This window comes from Vespa mandarinia, chromosome 2 (assembly GCF_050613455.1).
Source record: "Vespa mandarinia isolate Hongniang chromosome 2, ASM5061345v1, whole genome shotgun sequence".
NCBI classification, from domain to species: Eukaryota; Metazoa; Arthropoda; class Insecta; order Hymenoptera; family Vespidae; genus Vespa; species Vespa mandarinia.
In genome coordinates, this window is record NC_140811.1 from 11,080,781 (window position 1) to 11,100,997 (window position 20,217).

At 31.1% G+C, this 20,217-nt stretch overlaps 3 protein-coding genes across 10 annotated transcripts; 1 reads left to right on the top strand and 2 right to left on the bottom strand.

The window, feature by feature from the left end:
* Window positions 1–116: 116 nt before the first annotated feature.
* kra (basic leucine zipper and W2 domain-containing protein kra) lies at window positions 117–2,808 on the bottom strand. 2 transcript variants are annotated; one of them, XM_035873310.2, is made up of 7 exons: window positions 2,649–2,808; window positions 1,953–2,024; window positions 1,451–1,731; window positions 1,081–1,385; window positions 677–920; window positions 375–594; window positions 117–274 (listed from the first exon to the last, which is right to left on the bottom strand). In XM_035873310.2, exons 2-7 carry the CDS (start codon window positions 2,011–2,013, stop codon window positions 126–128), a joined length of 1,260 nt encoding a protein of 419 aa, XP_035729203.1. In that variant the 5' UTR covers window positions 2,014–2,024; window positions 2,649–2,808; the 3' UTR covers window positions 117–125. The 2 variants fall into 2 exon arrangements, with proteins under 2 accessions (XP_035729203.1, XP_035729213.1); XM_035873320.2 differs by lacking the exon at window positions 2,649–2,808 and adding an exon at window positions 2,381–2,615.
* Window positions 2,809–3,686: 878 nt separating this feature from the next.
* Ide (Insulin degrading metalloproteinase) lies at window positions 3,687–9,370 on the bottom strand. 4 transcript variants are annotated; one of them, XM_035872526.2, is made up of 14 exons: window positions 9,230–9,370; window positions 8,313–8,509; window positions 7,753–8,253; window positions 7,230–7,432; window positions 6,908–7,156; window positions 6,433–6,825; window positions 6,232–6,341; window positions 5,996–6,140; window positions 5,245–5,355; window positions 5,057–5,177; window positions 4,738–4,944; window positions 4,375–4,667; window positions 4,058–4,267; window positions 3,687–4,002 (listed from the first exon to the last, which is right to left on the bottom strand). In XM_035872526.2, the coding sequence occupies exons 1-14, from the start codon at window positions 9,295–9,297 to the stop codon at window positions 3,757–3,759; spliced, it is 3,054 nt and encodes a 1,017-aa protein (XP_035728419.2). In that variant the 5' UTR covers window positions 9,298–9,370; the 3' UTR covers window positions 3,687–3,756. The 4 variants fall into 4 exon arrangements, with proteins under 4 accessions (XP_035728419.2, XP_035728441.1, XP_035728435.1 ...); XM_035872548.2 differs by lacking the exon at window positions 9,230–9,370 and adding an exon at window positions 9,017–9,168; XM_035872542.2 differs by lacking the exon at window positions 9,230–9,370 and adding an exon at window positions 8,826–8,979.
* Window positions 9,262–18,679, top strand: Smu1 (Smu1 spliceosomal factor). Of its 4 annotated transcripts, XM_035873113.2 has the most exons (9): window positions 9,738–10,040; window positions 10,117–10,183; window positions 10,260–10,403; window positions 10,465–10,579; window positions 10,669–11,311; window positions 11,404–11,505; window positions 11,584–11,920; window positions 11,999–12,108; window positions 18,235–18,679. In XM_035873113.2, exons 1-8 carry the CDS (start codon window positions 10,015–10,017, stop codon window positions 12,095–12,097), a joined length of 1,533 nt encoding a protein of 510 aa, XP_035729006.1. In that variant the 5' UTR covers window positions 9,738–10,014; the 3' UTR covers window positions 12,098–12,108; window positions 18,235–18,679. The 4 variants fall into 4 exon arrangements, with proteins under 4 accessions (XP_035729046.1, XP_085511602.1, XP_035729006.1 ...); XM_035873153.2 differs by lacking the exons at window positions 9,738–10,040; window positions 18,235–18,679 and adding an exon at window positions 9,262–9,405 and having other exon boundaries at window positions 11,999–12,340; XM_085655475.1 differs by lacking the exon at window positions 18,235–18,679 and having other exon boundaries at window positions 9,739–10,040; window positions 11,999–12,340.
* Window positions 18,680–20,217: the final 1,538 nt, after the last annotated feature.

A 20,217-nucleotide genomic window follows, 5' to 3' on the forward strand; every position in this document is an offset into this window, starting at 1 on the left:
ACAGAATGCAATTTACTTATTGGCAATGATGTTTATATTTTTCTGAAATAAAATGAAACTCTTGAATGTAAGAACTTTACATATTCCTGATATCAATAGTTACTAATTATATTCACATCTATCGTTTAATCTTCTTCTCCTGATTCTGACTCTTCTTCAGCATTTTGTAACCATTCTACAAATTTTTTCATTTGGTCCAAAAAGAGCATTTTTCCTTTGACAGAGTGTCCCTCCTTGTACCACTTCAGAATCACTTCTTCTGATATTACATCAGCTAAAATGTATATCAAAAAGAATTTATTATTAGATAAGTTAACAGTTGTAAATACATATAACATCAGAAGAAATAATACTATTCTTGTATATAAATATACTTTTGTAAAAGAGTAAGACGATCTTCTGGAAGACTTTCATAAAGCACATGTTCTCATAACAGAATTCCTGGACTTTAAGAAGTAGAGCAAGCTCAGATTTGGCAGTGCATGTAAAAGCATCAAACAGTGGAGTATACATTTTTAAATGTTTCACTGCTTGTTCAGCTACCAGTTCTTCTTTTTTATTCCATTCAGCCTGAGTCATTACAACGCTCCAAATCTGAAAATACATAAATTTAATAAAATGCAATAAAAAATATAGAAGGTATATAAACAATAAAAATATCAAATGTCGCAATTACCAATCCAATCACTTCATGTTCAGGTATACCACTTCTTTGTGCCATTTCTTTGACATCTAATATTATATCCTTCATAGATCTTTTGTTAGCTAGATCATCTATAAGAGACTGTTGCAAATCCCTCTTTGCTTCTTGACTTGCCTGAGCTTTATGAAGCTTTACTATGTCAGCTAAACCAACAGCTTCAAAGACAGATCGAAAATATTCTTCTGTTCGTTTATTTGGTGGCACAAATTCCATTAACCTATGTATTCAAATATAATATTATATATTTTAATCAAGTTAAAAAGAGAATAATATTGATTAGTTTATAATTATTACTTTTCCTTTTCACGTAAAGTGATATCAAGCTAATTTAATGAGTATTCTTTATTGAAATTTTAGTAAATCAAATTCTATTATACCTTCCTTCAATTCCACCTTTCTTGAGCGCAGTCATTAAACTAGGCAGACCTTTTTCTTGTTTCCAAGTCACAAAGACTTCTAGTAAAAAGTCTAATGCTAAATTGTCCTTAACCAAATGCTCGTTTATAAGAACAGAAAGGACAATGGGTGGTACAGATCCATTAGAGATCCATAATGCTGTCATTCTTGCTAACTTGATTCTGTTTTTAGGTGAAAACCCTTTCATAAAAACTAACACCTTTTTCATTTCTTCCTCAAACATTTTTTCCAAGTACTTATAACGCCGCATAAGCTTGATAAAGACCTGTTAATATGATAATGATAACGTATGACTTTTCTTTGTATATTATATGATTTAAATATTAATACCTGTTCAAAATTCCGCATAGATTCCATATCCTCTGGTTGTTCAAAAACACAGGCAGTTGTTTTAACAGGCTTGTCGCCATCTTGAGCTATAGAACCTCCTGGTACAAGGAGGCCACCAGCTATTAAGATGTCAAATAAAGCCTCTCCGTATCGACGATAGTCTAACTTGGAGCCAGCTGAATCTAAATACTTAGAAATTGCTTCTAAATCGTTACCAGTTTTCTCCAAACCAAGTAAAATTGCATCTCGGAAACCCGTTGGATCATACTTTTCTCTTTCATCTGTTCAATATAAAACAATATAATGATGATATTGTTATTTTACTTCATTAAATATTCAGTGATCAATTCACACATTTGTCACTAAATATTTGTTATTGATTAATATATGATTTATTACTTAATATTTATATGTAGCATGTCATTTTTTCTTAATAGAGAAATTATTTAAGAACAAACATTGTTTGTTTCAAATGTATGAAAAATACATAAATAGATCTTACCTCTTTTTCTGGTCTTTATGCGCTGACCAGATAGTATTGGTTTTTCTATTTTTTGACTCATACAATACCCTTCTGAAATAATAAATAATATTATTATTCAAAGATGTTATATGATTTCTTTTGCAAAAGTTTCAAATAATACTAAAAATTGTAATCAATTTTTATATATGAAATACTTATGCTTTCAGTGTTATCTTAATTTTATTTTATTTCATAAAGAAAAAAAAAGTATTGAAAAATTAAGAGAACATTCTTTCATATATACAATTTAATGCGTGTATATTACTTTTTATATTTGTATTATTGTTTGGCGAAGAAAAAAATTATTCTAAAGATGAGTACAGACATTGTCACACGAGTTGTTAGAAGTCACAAACGACGCTCTAATGACCGTGTATAACTGTAATATTTAACTTCCAAGTTATTACCTGTATATTTCAAGAAATTGCGTGTACTAATGTTTTTAATTCTCTGTACTTAACTTGTTAAAATCACACACGACAATAACATTCATTAATTATAGAAATATAATATAGCACGTATAAATATCGGAGTATTGTAAGTCTGAGGTTAAGGTCGCGCAGACAGATCACGATGGCCGAAATCTTTGAAAATCCTTTAACCTTGTGGAATGTACGAATCGTACGGTGAATACACGATACGCCTTAAAGAAGATTATTTTTAAATTTTGCTTACATTAAAGCACGTACAACCGTAGAACCACTCTTTTACAGGCGTATGAGTGATATGAGGTGCTTCAAGGAGGACTCTGGACACTCGAGGTCAGCGAAACCAAAGAGAATCAGTCAGGGGAGAAGCTATAGTTAGCAAATTAGAAATAAGGAAACAATACTTACAAACTTGCCATCACATATCTTCTGCGCCATCTATAGTGTTCAAGGGAACAAATATGATCGAAAATAGGATGTAACTCTTTCCAAAGAACAATCACTGATTGGTGCAATTTAAGCCATAGAAAATAGTATAAAACGATATTTGAATCGATTAATAATCACATAATTATATGCGAGTCTAATTGATTATTATTCGTATTGTCTAATCCTCAATATAATCTGATTATGGCTTAATCTGTGCGGATGTGTCAAACAATACAAATTCTCGATTAAGTCCATTTCGACTGATTCGAGTAACTTAAATCAATGATTAATTCGATTATTAATGTAGCCAATAGCAGATTTTTAACTGTTCTTATTTATATTTTTAACTCATACTCTCATATTTCTTAACCTATATTCTCATGATTTTAATAATCACTTGAAAATTGTATACGTAGTATGGAAATATATATATTTTCTTAATTTATTTTAATTAATATTCTGTTTGTTTCATACTATGTATACAATTTTTAGATGGTTATTGATATCATGAAAATATAGATTAAAAACGATATATGGCTTTACTGTTTGCTACAGAGTTAATCATTAATTAACATATATGTAGTACTACATATATGTCGATTAAGGTTAATCGAAATTGGTCAATGGACCTTGATTTGCCTTCGACAGATCTCTTGTAAATTGTACTTAAAACTTAAAACAAAAGAAAAAAAGAAATTTTTATCAATCACTTATTTACTTCATTCAGATCGAGAAGATTTACTTAAGGATTTAGTATAATTTTTAAAAAGATAATATTTGTAGACTATATTTCTATTGATTCATTATATTAAAAAGAAAATGAAACAAAATTTAATAAAAAATACAAGTATTAATACTCATTTTAACCAATTGTATTGATTTAATGTATTAAGTATACATATATTAATTTATTTTAATTAACATTTTTATAATTTAGAAGAGCATGTACCCTTTCTAGGTATATTACAAAAAGGTTTTAATAGCGGGTATAAATGTTGGCTAATTTTAAACGACATAATGTCATCAATTGTTTTAACTGATGTTATAGTTGCATTACTTAAAGTTTCATCTTTTTTCTCATTAATTTCTTCTGTTATTGATCCTGCACCGTCCTCTGTCATGGAAATTACGTAAATACTCAACTTATGTCGTGTTTCATTAAAAACAACTTCCTGTAAACATAGATTATGAAATAGTAATAATAGATAATTTTTTTATTACATATACCTTAAAAAATTGTAGAATTTGCTCTTGTGTTATAGTCTTTAAATAAGCAACTTCAATATTTGCACGGTCAAAATTATACTGTTGCGATGATATTTCATTCCAAAAATCAGTGGTCAAAGAAGTTAACATTTTAGGTTTTTCTAAACGTTGCGCTGCTAATGATTCTTTGTGTCTATTAAATTCCTTCTCCGACATAGTTGATATATGATTCTATATTTCATTAAAAAAAAATTTAAAGAAGTTATTGAAGCATTAGATGAAATAGTTAAGAGAAATTATAGATGAAAAATATTATCATTATTGAAATTTGAACTTACCAACATAGTATTCATGAATTCGTCGATTCTTTTTTCTACGTATTTTGGATGTTTATCACTTTGAATGATAACTCTTAAGCCCTGTACACCATTTGTTCTTCTTATACCACTAAATACAATATATCCCAGCTGTTCTTTTGTTCTTAGTATATTAAAACATGGTTCTGAAATTATTTGTGTTAGAAGTTCAAGTAACATGTTTGATTCTGTTGATTGTAGACCACTTTGGTAATATACTTCAGTACAAGAACTTTTATGAAATTGATTTTCTGCTTCAAATAAGAAGTGACACCCTATAAATTGAATTAAGTGTAATAAAATTAATATTATTAAATCAGATATTATAAGTATATTACATATTACCATCTTCTAATTTAATTTCACGCTTGAGTACCATTTGTTTTGGTAAAAGTGGTACAATATGTGGTATGCTTGTAATTAATTTTGATTCCACTATATGAACCATGTCAATGGCTTCTGACATTGTCATATTACCATGTACTAAACTCTCTATATGTATTTTACTTAAAAACTGTGGTATGAATTCTAATACTCTTTCAGCTGTTAAATCTGTGAAAATATACATACATATAGATATAATACAAAATAAATTAAGATATATACAAATTTAGAATTAATTTTGACAGATTTATAACAGAATAATTATTAAATGTGCACTTACGAGAACTTGCTTCTAGTAATTCATTTTTTATCCATACTTGATCGGCTAATAAAATAGCAAGATAATACACTGCATGCTGATATGGCTGTTCAGTTCCAAAATTTTTTAATCCTCGAATATACTGAAATTTAGATATTATATTAATATATTGTAGTTAATGTTATTCGAATATATGCAATTATACATACATTTTCTTTCAAAATTTCGAATCGTTTCGGTTGAATTTTAAAGTTGACTATTCTATCCATGATCTTCTCTAGCAGCACACTTTGCTTGTGATCATAGCCTCCAATCAATAGCTGAGGGCATAGTTAATAATGACTCTGGTTGAGTCTATATTTTTATTCTTTTAAAAGTCAATGATGGATGAAGCTATTTATTTTGACCACTCAAAAATATACTGTTCTAAATTCCTCGTTTCTTCTGTAAGAACCCATATAGTAAAAAATATTTCAAACAGGATATATATTTTTTGTTTCTGAACTAGAGTAAAATACAGAAAAGAAAAAGACCATAGTATAAAATATTATTCTATGGATATATTTTGTACATATTGGATATATGGATATATTATATAAATAATGAAAGCTATCTTTGAATTTAATATATATATTTTTTTTACATATTAATAAAAGTTTTTATCTTATTTTTACTAAATATTTATTTGCTCATTACAGAAGAAACATGGATAATTTGTATTATTTTATGTAAAACGGATTAGAAGTATAATGTTTTATACTACTAATGCATTTAAAATCAAAATATATAAAATTACTAGCTACTTTTGTGACACTTTTAGAAAAATATATACTTTTATATGATTATATATAACTATACACTAACAAGAAATTAGATTGTTATGAAATTTAAATGAATGAATGTAAGTATTACTAATAATATATTTCAAACAATATGTAATTAATGAATAAGTTAGCTTACCGTAATTCCGTATTTACTGTTGGTTATTTCCCATTTTAGACCAGCTAAATGTGCAGCATATGCATACTCAGTCAGAGAATCACGAACCAATTGTACGAACATGTATAATAAGTTACAATTAATAGGATCTATGTATGCAAGTGGACTGTGGAAATACAGAAAATTATAAAAAAAAGTGTCATTTTATAAATATGAATTTGTATTCGCATATCATTTTGAAAGAATGTATATTGTACCTCACAAAATTAAAAATAAGATTAGCTTTAGGTATTAAAAATTCATCATCCTGTTTAAACCACACTCTTAATAATGGAGTATCCTTTATAATTACAGGGAATTTGTCTAACTAAAAGTAAAAACGAATTATTACATAATACAATATGTATATCCACATTTACTCACGTGAAACAAAGAAAAAATTAATATTATTTACGTACATCAGGTTGTAATTGTTTCATATCAAATTTGGTTGGTATAAACTCATTTTTAAGTGGTAAATGTAAATCTGAATTAAAATTAGAAGTTGCCCATTTATCAATTATTTCTGGTGGTATCTTTTCTTTTTTAAATTTGGTTCCATACCATTTTTCTGTCTCATCAGCTATACTTTCAAATATTTTTCCAACTATTTGTACCCTAATATTCTGTGGTATGAGATATTCCATTACCCAATTAATTAACTCAGGTTTCCATTCTGGGAAAAGACGTTCTGCAGTTAAGACTTCTTCCATAGGATACTCCTGTAATGCCTGTACTACTGAACTCACATATGTTTGTGGTGAAATTTTTTCTTTAAACTGAAAATTCATTGTTGCAATATCTCGATATTCCTATAAATCAGAATATATTTTATAGTAAAGTTACAAGTAATATATAAAACATAATATAAATAAATGTAAATTATGTTTATACCTTATAAATCCATTCAACTGGTCCTTCTTTCTTAAGCATATTAATATATGCAAATGTTAGCATGATAATATCATCAATATGATTAATACCTTCTTCAGTTAAATCAACAAAAACATGTAGGAAACTAAAACCTCTAGGAGATGCTGGTCTACCTGCTACCAAAGAATTGCACCAATTTCTTGCTTTAAGAGCTGAAAGTAATGAACCTTCTCCTTCATGTCCCAACAAGTGTGATATATAATGTGTTGGCTGAAGAATAAATATAAATTAGAAAAATATGATCATAAAAACATGAATATATTTTAATAATCCTTTTGATTACCACAGCATTATAATATTTTTGCATATCAGGAATAGGAAATATCATATTCAAGTTTCGTAAATCTTTTATCGGTACAATGTACCATTTAGTTTGGAAATGTTCCTTGTCAAAAGGGTGTTCAGGCCAGACTGGTACTTCTACTTCTTTGTTTTTTACTTCAGAAAACAGATTCACTACTATCTTTTCAAGTTCGTCCAAGCTCTCTAATTAATGGATGTAAAATTATATTGATATTGAAAAATATATATCTTAATACTTTTGCTACTGCTAAGTGTATATTAACTATGTTAGTACCACAGAGTGTGTATTAAGTATATTATTACCACGATCGAAGTATTTGGATGTTTTTAATTATATATTTATTTCTATCTACGTTACTATAAAATAATAATTCAATAAGTTATATTTTTATATAGTCACTATAATGGTTCTTTATTTTTAGTGGAAAACTACTATAGTATCTATGGGGTTAATAAGCAAATAGTCTAATTCTAGGAAAGAATATCACATTATTATTACTTGCCTTTTCCAAGAACACATAAAGCCATAATATTGGCAGAATAATATTTCTCATGAAACTCAAGTAATTTTTCTCTAACGCTTATACCTTTCTGTTTTGGTATAATATCTAATGTTTCTCTGTTACCAGTACCAAATTTTGAAAATGGATGATTAGAATTGGATGATGATTTATCCACTTGGCGAAGGCGCCATGAATCATTTGTTATATTTTTTTCATGTTCAGAATTTATAGCATTTAGTTCTAATTCTGTTAGTGATTCAGTAAATAATGGTTTTAAAAAGAATTGAGCAAAACGATCTAAAGCATTTTCTAATTTGTCTGGTGTAACATCAAAATAATAATTAGTTTGATCCATATAAGTCACTGCATTACTTGTACCACCATTTTGAGATAAAAACATATTATAATCATTTTCTTGAGGATATTTCTCTGTACCCAAAAATAACATATGTTCACAAAAATGAGCTAGACCTGGTAGATCATCTGGATCACTCATGTAACCTTAAAATAAAAAATATGTTATACATACATATAATGAATTCGTGAGTTATGATAACTACCAATATTAACATCCATAGCTGCAGCACTTTTATCGGTTGTTGAATCACTTATTAATAATACTTTCATTTTATTAGAAAGTAATAAGCCTCTATATAACCTTTTATCATTTGGTGACTTGATAATTTCATATCGTTTTTCAATATAATCACGAACTGGCATATTTGTAAATGATGCTTTTTTTTCTGGAGAACTACGTCTAAAAATTATGATATATTTAAAGTATATATTTTAAAGTATATAAAATGTAAAGTAAACGCAAAGAAGTTAAATATTTTATAATTGCATTCATATATATTTTCACATATAATAACATTAATTAATAATATCATTATATGTAAATTCTCACTTAACAATAATAAATTCCGTGTGTGAAGTTTCTTCATTTTGTTGAAGAGATGACATTATTATAAGTATTAATAAAAAATAGATTATAAAAAGCAAGTAGTTATTTAAAAATTAATAATAATAATAATTTATTTGAAATAATTATATAAAAATTATAAATAAACTACCATTTAAAATAGTTTCTTTTGATAATTCTATTTGAATATATTTGATAATGAAAAATAATCAATGTCATATTATGTTAAAAATGTATCTTTGTGATTTTAATTTTTTCAACAATATGTAACAAAACGATTGGTTATAATTATTTAGTATTGTTTATATAATCGATAAATTCTAAGTTCTCTTAAATGTTTACTTTAAGTTGTATATTTATATCCACTCAAAAATATTAACACGAATAATTATAACAAGGAAGTATGTATGATCCACAATACAACTTAACGATAATTTATAGTTAAAATATAGGTTATATTTGAATAACGACGTTGGTAATTACAAGGTAAAATACGCGGATGTATGTATGTATTATGTATGTATGTATGTATGTGTATGTCATGTAGTATCGTACCTGAAGAATATTAAAGATTGAGCAGATACATAAAGTAAACGACATTTAAATATACGTGTGAAAAACATTTGACAAAAAGAATTTAATTGGAACAATCATTAAAAAGTTATTGAGAAAAGCCTAAGTGCGTTCTGATGATATGTAACGTATATATCTAATGCTAGTCAATGCATGAAGTAAGTTGCAATAATCTTATGTTATTTGATTTCTGGATCTATCGAATACGTCTTTTTAAGGTTAAATAACTTTTATATGGATTCTAAAATTTTATTTTTTTTATAGAATTTAAATAAGAATTCTTAATTTAAAAATATTATTTTTTACTTGTGGTAGAAACAATGTTGAGATATCGAATTTGTCACAAAGATGGATAAAAAGTATAGTGTATTAAAAATGATTTTTATTTATAAAATTTTATCGATATTATATAGATTTTAATAGAATTTATAGAATTATGAATGCTAAAATCATTATTCATAGAAATGATTTTATTTGATGAACATATATTTACAATGATTTACAAATATTACTTTTACGCACATTGAAAATGATAACTTTATGTATAGTATGTTTAGCATAACACGGTTGTATTCTCATTGGTTATTCATGAGCGGTATAATCCAATCAGAATAGTCTTTTAACCGATAGTTTAGCTCATTCAATTTTACCTTGTTATATCGTTTCGTTTTATAGAATATATTTGATTGAATGTATTCTGTATTTTATTGACACAACATAACCAAATTAACAATCTGTTTTAATGTAAATTATTTTTCAAATATACAATGTCTATTGAAATAGAATCTGCTGAGTAAGCAATATATTTATAATGTTGATATTATTTATTATCATATGAGTGAATATTATATCAAATTATTTGTTTTCAGTGTGATTCGTTTGATACAACAATATTTAAAAGAATCTAATCTTGTAAAAACATTACAAACTTTACAGGTACTTGACGTATTGTATTTATTTATATTTTATATTTATTTGTTTTATTTATTTATATACGATTGTAATGAGACAGGAGGAAACAGGAGTATCACTTAATACAGTGGATAGTGTAGATGGATTTGTGGCTGATATAAATAATGGTCATTGGGACACAGTGCTTAAAGCTATACAATCTTTAAAGTTACCTGATAAAAAATTGATAGATTTATATGAGCAGGTAAGTAGTCTCTGGAAATATATAAAATAATTTAATTATCTCACTTGTTTTTGTATAAAAGGTTGTTTTAGAATTAATTGAATTGAGAGAATTGGGTGCAGCACGTTCTTTGTTAAGGCAAACAGATCCTATGATTATGATGAAACAGCAAGAACCTGAAAGATACATACATCTGGGTAAAGTGATAATATATTTATTTATATATATTTTCATCTTCTTTAATATATTAATTCCTACAAATAATATTTTTTATTTAATTATATAGAGAATCTGCTTGCTCGTTCATATTTTGATCCACGTGAAGCTTATCCAGATGGAAGTACAAAAGAGAAAAGAAGAGCTTATATAGCAACTGCACTTGCAGGAGAAGTTTCTGTAGTACCTTCTAGCAGATTGCTTGCTCTTTTGGGTCAAGCATTAAAATGGCAACAACACCAAGGTTTATTGCCACCAGGAACAACGATAGATTTATTTAGAGGAAAAGCAGCAGTGAGAGATCAAGAGGATGAAAAATACCCTACACAGTTATCGAAGCAAATCAAATTTGGACAAAAATCACATGTAGAATGTGCTCGTTTTTCACCAGATGGTCAATATTTGGTCACTGGATCTGTAGATGGTTTTATCGAAGTTTGGAATTTCACAACAGGGAAAATAAGAAAAGATTTGAAATATCAAGCTCAAGATAATTTTATGATGATGGAACAAGCTGTTTTATCAATGTCTTTTAGTCGTGATAGTGAAATGTTAGCAGGAGGTGGGCAAGATGGAAAAATGAAAGTATGGAGAGTACAAAGTGGTCAATGTCTAAGGAGATTTGAAAAAGCACATTCAAAAGGCGTTACTTGTTTACAATTTAGTAGAGATAATAGTCAAATTTTGTCAGCTTCATTTGACACCACTATAAGGTAGATAAAAGCAAATATATAATCAAAATTTATATTAGCATTTGTTTCACATTAGATATACTATCTTTTTATTTTATTTTCTATATTTTTAGAATACACGGATTGAAGTCTGGTAAAACTCTTAAGGAATTTCGAGGGCACACTTCATTTGTCAATGAGGTTGTATTTGCACCTGACGGTCATAATATTATTAGGTACTAAAATAATTGCCAATACAATTTTGTTGGTATTTATTATACATATATACAAATTTATTATCTTTTATTTCATAGTGCTTCCTCAGATGGTACTGTAAAGGTTTGGAGTTTAAAAACAACAGAGTGCATAGGAACTTATAAATCTTTGGGTGCTGCCGATTTAACAGTAAACAGTGTACATCCTCTTCCACGAAATCCAGAACATTTTGTTGTTTGTAATCGATCAAATACTGTAGTTATTATGAATATGCAAGGACAGATAGTAAGGTCATTTTCGAGTGGTAAACGAGAAGGTGGAGACTTTGTATGTACGGTTGTAAGTCCACGCGGTGAATTCATTTATTGTGTTGGCGAAGATCTCGTACTTTATTGTTTTTCCACATCATCTGGCAAATTAGAGAGAACTCTTAATGTAAATAATCTATTATTAATGAAAGTTCATTTATAAATTCCATTTTAATGCTTTCTTTTTTATTTTTTATGATCATAGGTACATGATAAGGACGTAATCGGTTTAGCGCATCATCCTCATCAGAACTTGTTATGTTCGTACAGTGAAGATGGATTATTAAAGTTATGGAAACCATGAACAGAATGAATGTAAGCATTTTTTATTTTTCCTGGATTAAATCTATCTTTGTAATGTGAGATTACAATATGTTTCAAAGTTTAGTGAACGCAGGTTCATTTCTTTTAAAGGATTATGATCCAATAGTATTACTGTATCTTACTAATTTTTATATCATAAATACAGTCATTGATCAATGAATAATAAATAATGTATATGAATGTATAAATTATGTCCGTGAAAGAGAAAAAAGAACTGAAAATATAGCAGTTTTATAAGAAGTCTGTGTCATGGATCGTTTAATAAAAAACGAATTTTTTGAAAAAGTAAAAAAATTACTCTGCCTGTAAATTTCGATTTCTTTCTTTCTTCTGATGAAACCAGTAATTCGCAAAAAAACAAACGTAAGCACGTTCTGCCGTAGAGGAAACGTCGAATATCTTTGAAACATTCAAACTAACGTGTCGTTATTTTGACGTCGAACGCAATAATAGACATTACGTGCCGATCCGGCTGTATCTGATTGTTTGAACCTAATCGTTACGGCAAGTCGTCGGCGAGGGCGGGAGTAAACGGACAGGTAGGTAGGTGGATGAAAAATAAGAAAAGAAAAAAGGATAGAAAGAAAGAAGGAATATATAGGTGCAAGTTGTAGAAGTGGGTGGTGGTTGAATTGATCAAGTATCAGATGGATATATAGGGTGCTTTTAATGATTACATAAAATTAATGGTACATAGTATAATATAAATATAAAATAGATTTTTAACATAAAACTTCGAATATATTACCAAATATTCATTTTTCGACAAATTTATCTTAATATTTTTACATATAAAATAATGAAAAGAATCAATCGAATTAAAAAAAATATAATTGTGTTAAAAAATCAGATATAATTGCATTCGATAAGTATATTGATTCTAAGTAAATGATAGTTATACAGAAAATTAGATTTCATAAAATCGTGCAATATTTATTTTTCCGTTTAGAAAAGAATTATAGCCCGTTTGTCTCAGTTCAATCAGACTCACCCTGTATAGCTGAAGGAAACACGTGAAGATACTAGGTACCGCGTAGAGAATCCATGGGCGTGCGCGGGCCACGCGGTAATTGGGCTCGAACAAATAAGCAATTACTATATTTCGGTTCGGCAAATATTATAATAACGGGCTGGTAGGGTTAACCGGGTTATCAGGCGCACGATCGCCGAATTCAGGCGTCTTAGAGAGCGCCAAAACCGGCACCGATTCGTTACTCCTTTTTTTTGCACGTTTTATGGCGAGACTAAACGAGATCTCGTTAATTTCTTCATATAAGAGATCCCATCCGTTCTTTTTCTTTATTTTTTTACTCATATTCATCGACAATGCGATTGATCCTTCAAACAAAAACGTTATCCTTTTTTTCTTTATTAAAATAGACGCATTGAAATGATTGTTATTGAAATATTTAATCTTCATCTCTAAATGCATCTAAATCAAAAAGTTAAATCCATAGTGAAAATTACTGATGTATTCTCTCCTCTATTTATTTGTAATTATATTTTAGTATATAATTTACTGAATTTCTAAATGACAATGAATCTTCGAAAGCGATTGTCTATAATTGAAAGGCGCAAAATTGGGAACGTAAGAAAAATTGGGCTTTCCCGTGTGATTTCCGTGTTGTAAGATGTAACAGCACATAACTAAAGGACCGGAAGACCGTTCTTTTTCCTGTTTGACTTCAGTTAATGCGACTTTAATGCTTGACATGGAATGCTTAGTTCGCTTCCTTTCCTGTCGGAATTGTTTATAGTTAAAAAGACAAATTATTATTGATCTTCTCTGGTTCATCGATCTTTGTAAAACAAAAGTCACGTTGCAAAATGATCACAATACTAGCGAAGCCCATCATATGAGAGGAACTGCGTCCGACCGAATTCAGAATCTATTGGAAGGACATTCGCTTGACTGATTTTCTCTCAACTTCCTCTTTTTAATATTATGCAAGTTTTTTTAAACCTTATGCATCGTAATTTCTCGAATAAAACGATACATTTTTGACCGACACGTTTCATTAAAATTGCGATGAGAATTAACGTGAAATTTTGTTCTTTTCTCGAAATTTGATTGTTTTCTTGAAATATCGGTCGCGTGTCATCATTCCATTCGTTTCACGCTAACAAATTTCCCGCTCGTGCTTTCCTTTTACTCTTTTCTTCGTTCTTTACCGACAGAGCAAGTTTCCGACACGATCAGGATGCTTTGAGCTCGTTCCCGTATTTCCGGAAGATGTCCAATTTCGCGATCATAATTTGTTAATAATTGGACATTGGTTGTGCCTAGAGTGGAAAGGGAGTCTCGTCTCTCCTCTCGCTAGCCAACTGGCCCCAGGTGTGTGCACGGGGAGCGTGGCCGACGCGTGCTTCTCCCCTCTTTAGCCTTCGTCTGGGCACCCGACCGAATGAACTTGACTCGATTCTTTCTCTTTTTCTAATTTATTTTCATCAAACATTTCTGGTTAATCTTTCGTTTATGAGTATAAATGATGTCACTATCGCGGTTAATCAATGATGATGAGAATGATATGCTTAGAAATCAGTTTTATAAAAGTTTAACCGAATTTACCTCGGAAATTTCATAGAAAACATTTTGGGACTAGTGTCTTCATTTTAGAAGAACGATTCGTGACTCGACACTAAAACCTTATAGCCACGTGTCCGCTAAAAGAGAATTTAGTGGGCTTCGCGTAAGCAACGAAGAAGCGTTCTATTAACTCTTTGTTAGCTCACGTAATCTTGATATTTTATTACTTTTAAAATAGATATTTAAAGCTAGATTGTTTATTTAATTTAGAAAAATTAAATTATTAGATTATTTAATAATCATAATAGATACAGTGTTATTGTGAAATTATTTATTCTCTGATTCAACTTGTAGAGTTGAAAACTAAAACAGAAGTAAAGGTTTTCTTTTTATAATTCACAGTCATGTAGTGTAAGCATATTGATGCCTTTTTCGTGGGAGGATAATATGGAAAGTTTCAAACATACCTAAATTCAGTACCGCGGTGAGATCTCAAGGGATTTGCATTCGCGGATAGGTGGTAATTACTCGCAATTATCGAATTAACCCTAGCACCCTCACATAATTGCTCGCGACTTCACGATTTAAGTGGATAATCACTGGGGATCACGGAGGTACGTTCGAGGCCCGCTGAAATTTGGCAAGCGTCAGAATGTGGGGCGCCTCTTCGATGCACTGTGTAATTTTCGGTAAAAGTACGTGCTTTTTGCGCTCGGTCTACCGGTTGTTTCAATCGAAGACTTCGCTTCGAATTCATGAATTTCGTTAATCTTGATAGTTTAAAAATATTATTGGAAAATAAATAATAAAACATTTTATATGTATTCTATACTTTTCTCCTAGATTCTTTATTTCAATTATGTTTCATTATGGAAGAATCAAGCGGCACGAAATTGGTTCAACGCTGAGAAAATGGATCTTATTGCCGATCGAAAGGATCCTGTCGGTCACACAGGAGGGTGCCGCATTGTTATTTTATAACCACCACTGTCTCTCTTTCTCTCTCTCGCTTTCTCTCTCGGTTCGTTATTTCATCGGGCGCTCCCTGGTGCTCACCACCAAAAAGTCCATTGTATTGCCGATTTCAATACACGAATTGTTTTCGAAAAGAGCGCACGATTGTTTCCCTTCTATTCTCTTTGGTGTCAGACAAATTGCCGACGGTCTCTGATCGCTGCCAGAATTGCAACAGATTCTTTTTTAAGGCCTATAGGCTAAATTAATGTAAAATCTGACCGTGAACAATCGGTTTGGTCGAAAACATTCATTTGGCGAGAATTAATCCTTAAAAATGGATAATATACTACGTCTTTTTTATAAGTGTGTGGAAGCTACAAATATAGAATTTATTAGCGTTCTAAGAAATGTAATAATTATACTTGTAATTATTACGTGTAAATATACATATGTGAATGTATAGTAAAATTACATGTACCATTCATATGTCTTTTGGTTTGGCATGTGAAAGCTACAGAAAGCGGAACATTGAACGTGAAAAGTTTGTTTCAACCCCGAATCACGGGCGCCACCCCCTCGTTTCAAAAGGCACTTCGTAAGTCCTAATAACTAGGGTACCGTCGTTCCATCGTCTAATATTAATTTTCGGAAACAAGATCCCCCACATCTTCCTAAGAAAAATCATTCCTGCTTTTTTGCTGTGTAACTACGAACGGTGAGTTCGATTTCTAACGAATGTCATGACGCCGACATTTCCGGTCGTTTCGTACTCTTACATTAAAGATTCATCTATTCGTAATCACCCCTTTCACATAAATATTCATTATTTCATTAAACACATTTTCATTAAACATTCATTATTGAATGTTATATAAGAATAATGTATCATGTTATATAAGAATATTTTTATTATTACATGGGATTTGTTGAAAAAATTTTTATATCTAAATCTGTTCTTATTTTTAAACATAGCTCAAATATAATTTTCTCGAAATTATGCCATTGAAAATTGAAAAGGAAGTTGAAGTATAAAAACAAATTTTGTTTCTGGGCATTGCTCACGATAAGTGATTTATTTAGAAGTCATTTTATTTTTTTTTGTTAGTTTTTTCATACCGTGGGAGTTCACAAGCACGACGAGATAAAATTAGACTTTAGATACTTAAAACGAATAACTTTGGAGGAAAAATCTGGACCATCGAAAACAATTCCCGGTAGCCGTTCTACGCGCCGAAGAGCGTCCTGGAAATCAATTTTTCCACTTTGGCGTCAATTAGCTCGAGTTTCTGACGAACTCTCCGTCTTCGACGTAGGTCGGACTTGAATGTGCGGTGGTTTTGAGCCACTAATCGCTTCTTCTTCACCCAACTAATACAAATTTCAAATTTGGGTCGTGATCCTTTCTTGGACGTTCAAGTCCCGTGACTCCTCCTCGTTAATCCCTTCGAAAAGAAGGTGACTGGATTTATTTTCCTTCAAGCAATTAGTCAGTGTGGTATAATTCCAATAGATATAAGAGTGATGCGTCGATGGTAATTTTTTTCTTCGTTTACAAACTTTCGTGAAATACATAGATATATGTTCTAAGTAATAAATAGTCAATAAATTACTTTATAGTCAAAATCATTTGAAAATCTATATATCGTTTTTTTTTTGGTAATACAATTCGTGACGATCTAGATTTATTTCAACAACAACAAGATCTAGCATTAAGAGGACCAAACGACCTATCGAACGGGTGCACATTTACGAACGCGTCGACGCGACATTTTGTCGAAGGAGGTCTCCATTTCCATTTCCCCTCTCGTTTCTTCCTCTACTCATCTCAGTAATAATCGGCTTACGCGTATTCGGTTGACCTGATCCAGGACAGCTGAGTCGACTCTGGTTTGCCCATCTTCTCATTTTTGCCTCTTTCTTTTTCTATTTTTTTTTACTGTTAGCCGGTGATTTAAATATATACAAAAACGAAAATCGACGATCGTTAGATCACAATAAGAGAGTCCGAGAATCGTTTTCAACTACGAATAGGTGCCGAGTTCATTTCGATTCTCCTAATCTCGTGAGATATACGACTGAATAATGAGCCGGAATGTTGCAAAAGAGATCGGATTAAAGTATATTACGAGTGTCTGACGATTTTAAATATTCGTTAAATGGAACTAATAGTAATCCTGTTTGCTGTGACGCGAAACAGCATCTTTTTGCGTAGGACCTGCATCTTTCAAAGGATTAGAATATCAGAACATCGTTTAGTCGAATATCTAGTGTCCCACGAGATATCATAGGTTATAGAGCGATATCGTTTCTATTGATTGAACATTATATCTTTACATATCAATGAACTTTCCTACGGTGCATCTTTTTAGAAAGTTTTGTTATTTAAGCTCTCAATCTTTCTAAACTCCATCGATTGACTTACGTTCGTTTCTTTGAAAATAAATACAATTTTTCCACGATGTAAAATATTTACACAGTATGTATAGCTACAAAATATAAGTAAACTTTATTTATTTTACAGATATAATATATATTTATTACTAATGTATATGCTCGTATATTTAAGGATTTGCATATAATACACGCACTCATTCCGTATGGATGTCTCGAGTTAGAAATCGTGGGAATTGCAGATTGCGGCGAGATTGAGGACAGGACGGGCGCAGGTAAAGGAAGAGAAGGAGGAGAAAGAGAAGAAGGATGAGAGGAAGAAAGGAAGACAGAAAGAAAGGAAGGAAGGAAGGGACGGTGAGAGGGCAAATGGACGGCAAGGGTGAGGGACGGTTGAACGATGGCTAAACTCTTCTCCTTCTGGTCCATCGCATGCAGCAGAAATTTGAGAGGGATAATGACCCTCTTTCTACTCTCCTCACCTTCAATAGTCCTCTTTTTCTCTCTCTTTCTCACCCTTTAATGTAGATGGCAGTTTGTTTACAATGCGATTTAACCAACATACTATTGTTCTTAATCTGATCGATAGCATCGCGTGAATTCGAATGAACGAATCATCCTATTTACGACAAAGAGAAAAGAGAGGAAGGAATATAAAAGAAGAATACTTTAATGAATAATGAAAAGAAAAATACAAATATATATTTTGTATAAAACGAATATCTTTATCTAACTAATGAATTCTTCCCGATCTGACCGTCGGAACGATTAACACTTAATAGTTGGCAGAAGCACAGGCTTTAAAAATGAAAAAGAAAAAGTAGAGAAGCTTCGGAGAATGACGGCAAGAATAGGTCCGGGTGCCATTCTCCTATGTACGACGTATCTTCAACGCGATACGGGTGTGCTCATCGACGCCGTGCGATAATTGGAGCCTCCAAAGAGAAAAGTATTCCTCGAACGATCGTCGTCTCTCGACGCTATAGTAATTTAGCAGGTAGCAAAGGAACAGAAAGAAGAAAGAAAGAGATGGAGAGAGAGAGAAAGAGAGAGAGAGAGAGAGAGAGAGAGAGAGAGAGAGAGAGAGAGAGAGAGAGGGAAGATTGACGTAGCCATTGCAGCCGATCGACCTTTTCCTTGGCCCACCTCCTCTTTCTCTTCTCCTCTTCCTCTTCGCTCCTGAAGCAGCGTCCGCGCGTATTTAAAAGCGTTTAAGGGTGCTCTCTCAGTCTCGAGTGCTCACTCTCTCTCTTTTTCTTACACACACTTATTCGGCTCGGATTCACAATGGTCCTTGCGTATTATTTGTTGGTGAAATAACATGCTGTCAGTTATAGGGGATATGCTAAATATATAGGTGGTCGTATGCTTCTTTCTAGTTCGAAGGAGAATCGATCGATCTCTCGTCGCGACTCGAGTGTTGTGCTTCGAGTCACGGCCTCGTGGCCCAGCTCCCTCTCTCTCTTTCTCTAACACGCCGACAACGACGAGGGCATTTTTATAGGGCCTCCTTTCACGAGACATTTCGTGTGGACGTTTCACGAAGGAAAAGCAGCGCGAGAAAGGGTCCTGGGTTCTCTGTTCAACGGAGGATCGATCTTGACGAAGGGATCCTGATCGGCGTCTTAAGGTAGAGCGCGGCAAGACTTTCTCGCGGCCTGCGTTCTATTACAAACGTTTATTTTTTACTCGATCCATTCAACAATATTCCACAATCGTTTTTTCGATATAGATATAAGTCCGATTCTTCAGATGAATAGAATTCTTTTTCGTTGCTATTCTCGATTCAATGATTTTCATTTTTTTTTAAATGCAGTCAATAAATATATTTACGATTTTATGTTACACATTTCATTTAAATCATTTCATCCTTAAGTCGAGACATAAAGAACTATTTTATCTCATAATAGATGATTCATTCATGAGTAATCCTTACAAAATTTAACACGCTTGATGACGTATTTCCTTTTTTCCTTCGTGGTACCATCCCTTCTTTCGATAGCCTAATCTAATAAAGCGGCTAATAACCAATAATAGCTTAATACATTCACTCTCTTTTTCTCTCTTCGAAAAGAGTCTACCTTAATTATATCTCCTTTAATTATATGGAGCCAAAAGTTCGATCGAATCGGCGTTATTTGATTATCGAATTGGCCGCGTCTTATGGTTCGTCGAAAAGGGTGGAGCTGTTTGTTTTAAAACGCTGATGAGATCCGGAGAGGAAG

What these genes read in the sequence shown, in the direction of transcription:
- kra (XM_035873310.2), bottom strand. Translation starts at nt 2,013, where the DNA reads ATGAGTCAAAAAATAGAAAAACCAATACTATCTGGTCAGCGCATAAAG. An exon ending in CATAAAGACCAGAAAAAGAG is followed by an intron (nt 1,732 to 1,952) that starts GTAAGATCTATT and finishes TATATTGAACAG; the next exon opens with ATGAAAGAGAAAAGTATGAT. An exon ending in CGTCTTACTCTTTTACAAAA is followed by an intron (nt 275 to 374) that starts GTATATTTATAT and finishes TATACATTTTAG; the next exon opens with CTGATGTAATATCAGAAGAA.
- Smu1 (XM_035873113.2), top strand. Translation starts at nt 10,015, where the DNA reads ATGTCTATTGAAATAGAATCTGCTGA. An exon ending in GACGGTCATAATATTATTAG is followed by an intron (nt 11,506 to 11,583) that starts GTACTAAAATAA and finishes TTTATTTCATAG; the next exon opens with TGCTTCCTCAGATGGTACTG. An exon ending in AATTAGAGAGAACTCTTAAT is followed by an intron (nt 11,921 to 11,998) that starts GTAAATAATCTA and finishes TTATGATCATAG; the next exon opens with GTACATGATAAGGACGTAAT.
- Ide (XM_035872526.2), bottom strand. Translation starts at nt 9,297, where the DNA reads ATGTTTTTCACACGTATATTTAAATGTCGTTTACTTTATGTATCTGCT. An exon ending in TGAAACAATTACAACCTGAT is followed by an intron (nt 6,342 to 6,432) that starts GTACGTAAATAA and finishes TTTTACTTTTAG; the next exon opens with TTAGACAAATTCCCTGTAAT. An exon ending in ACAGTAAATACGGAATTACG is followed by an intron (nt 5,356 to 5,995) that starts GTAAGCTAACTT and finishes CTATGCCCTCAG; the next exon opens with CTATTGATTGGAGGCTATGA.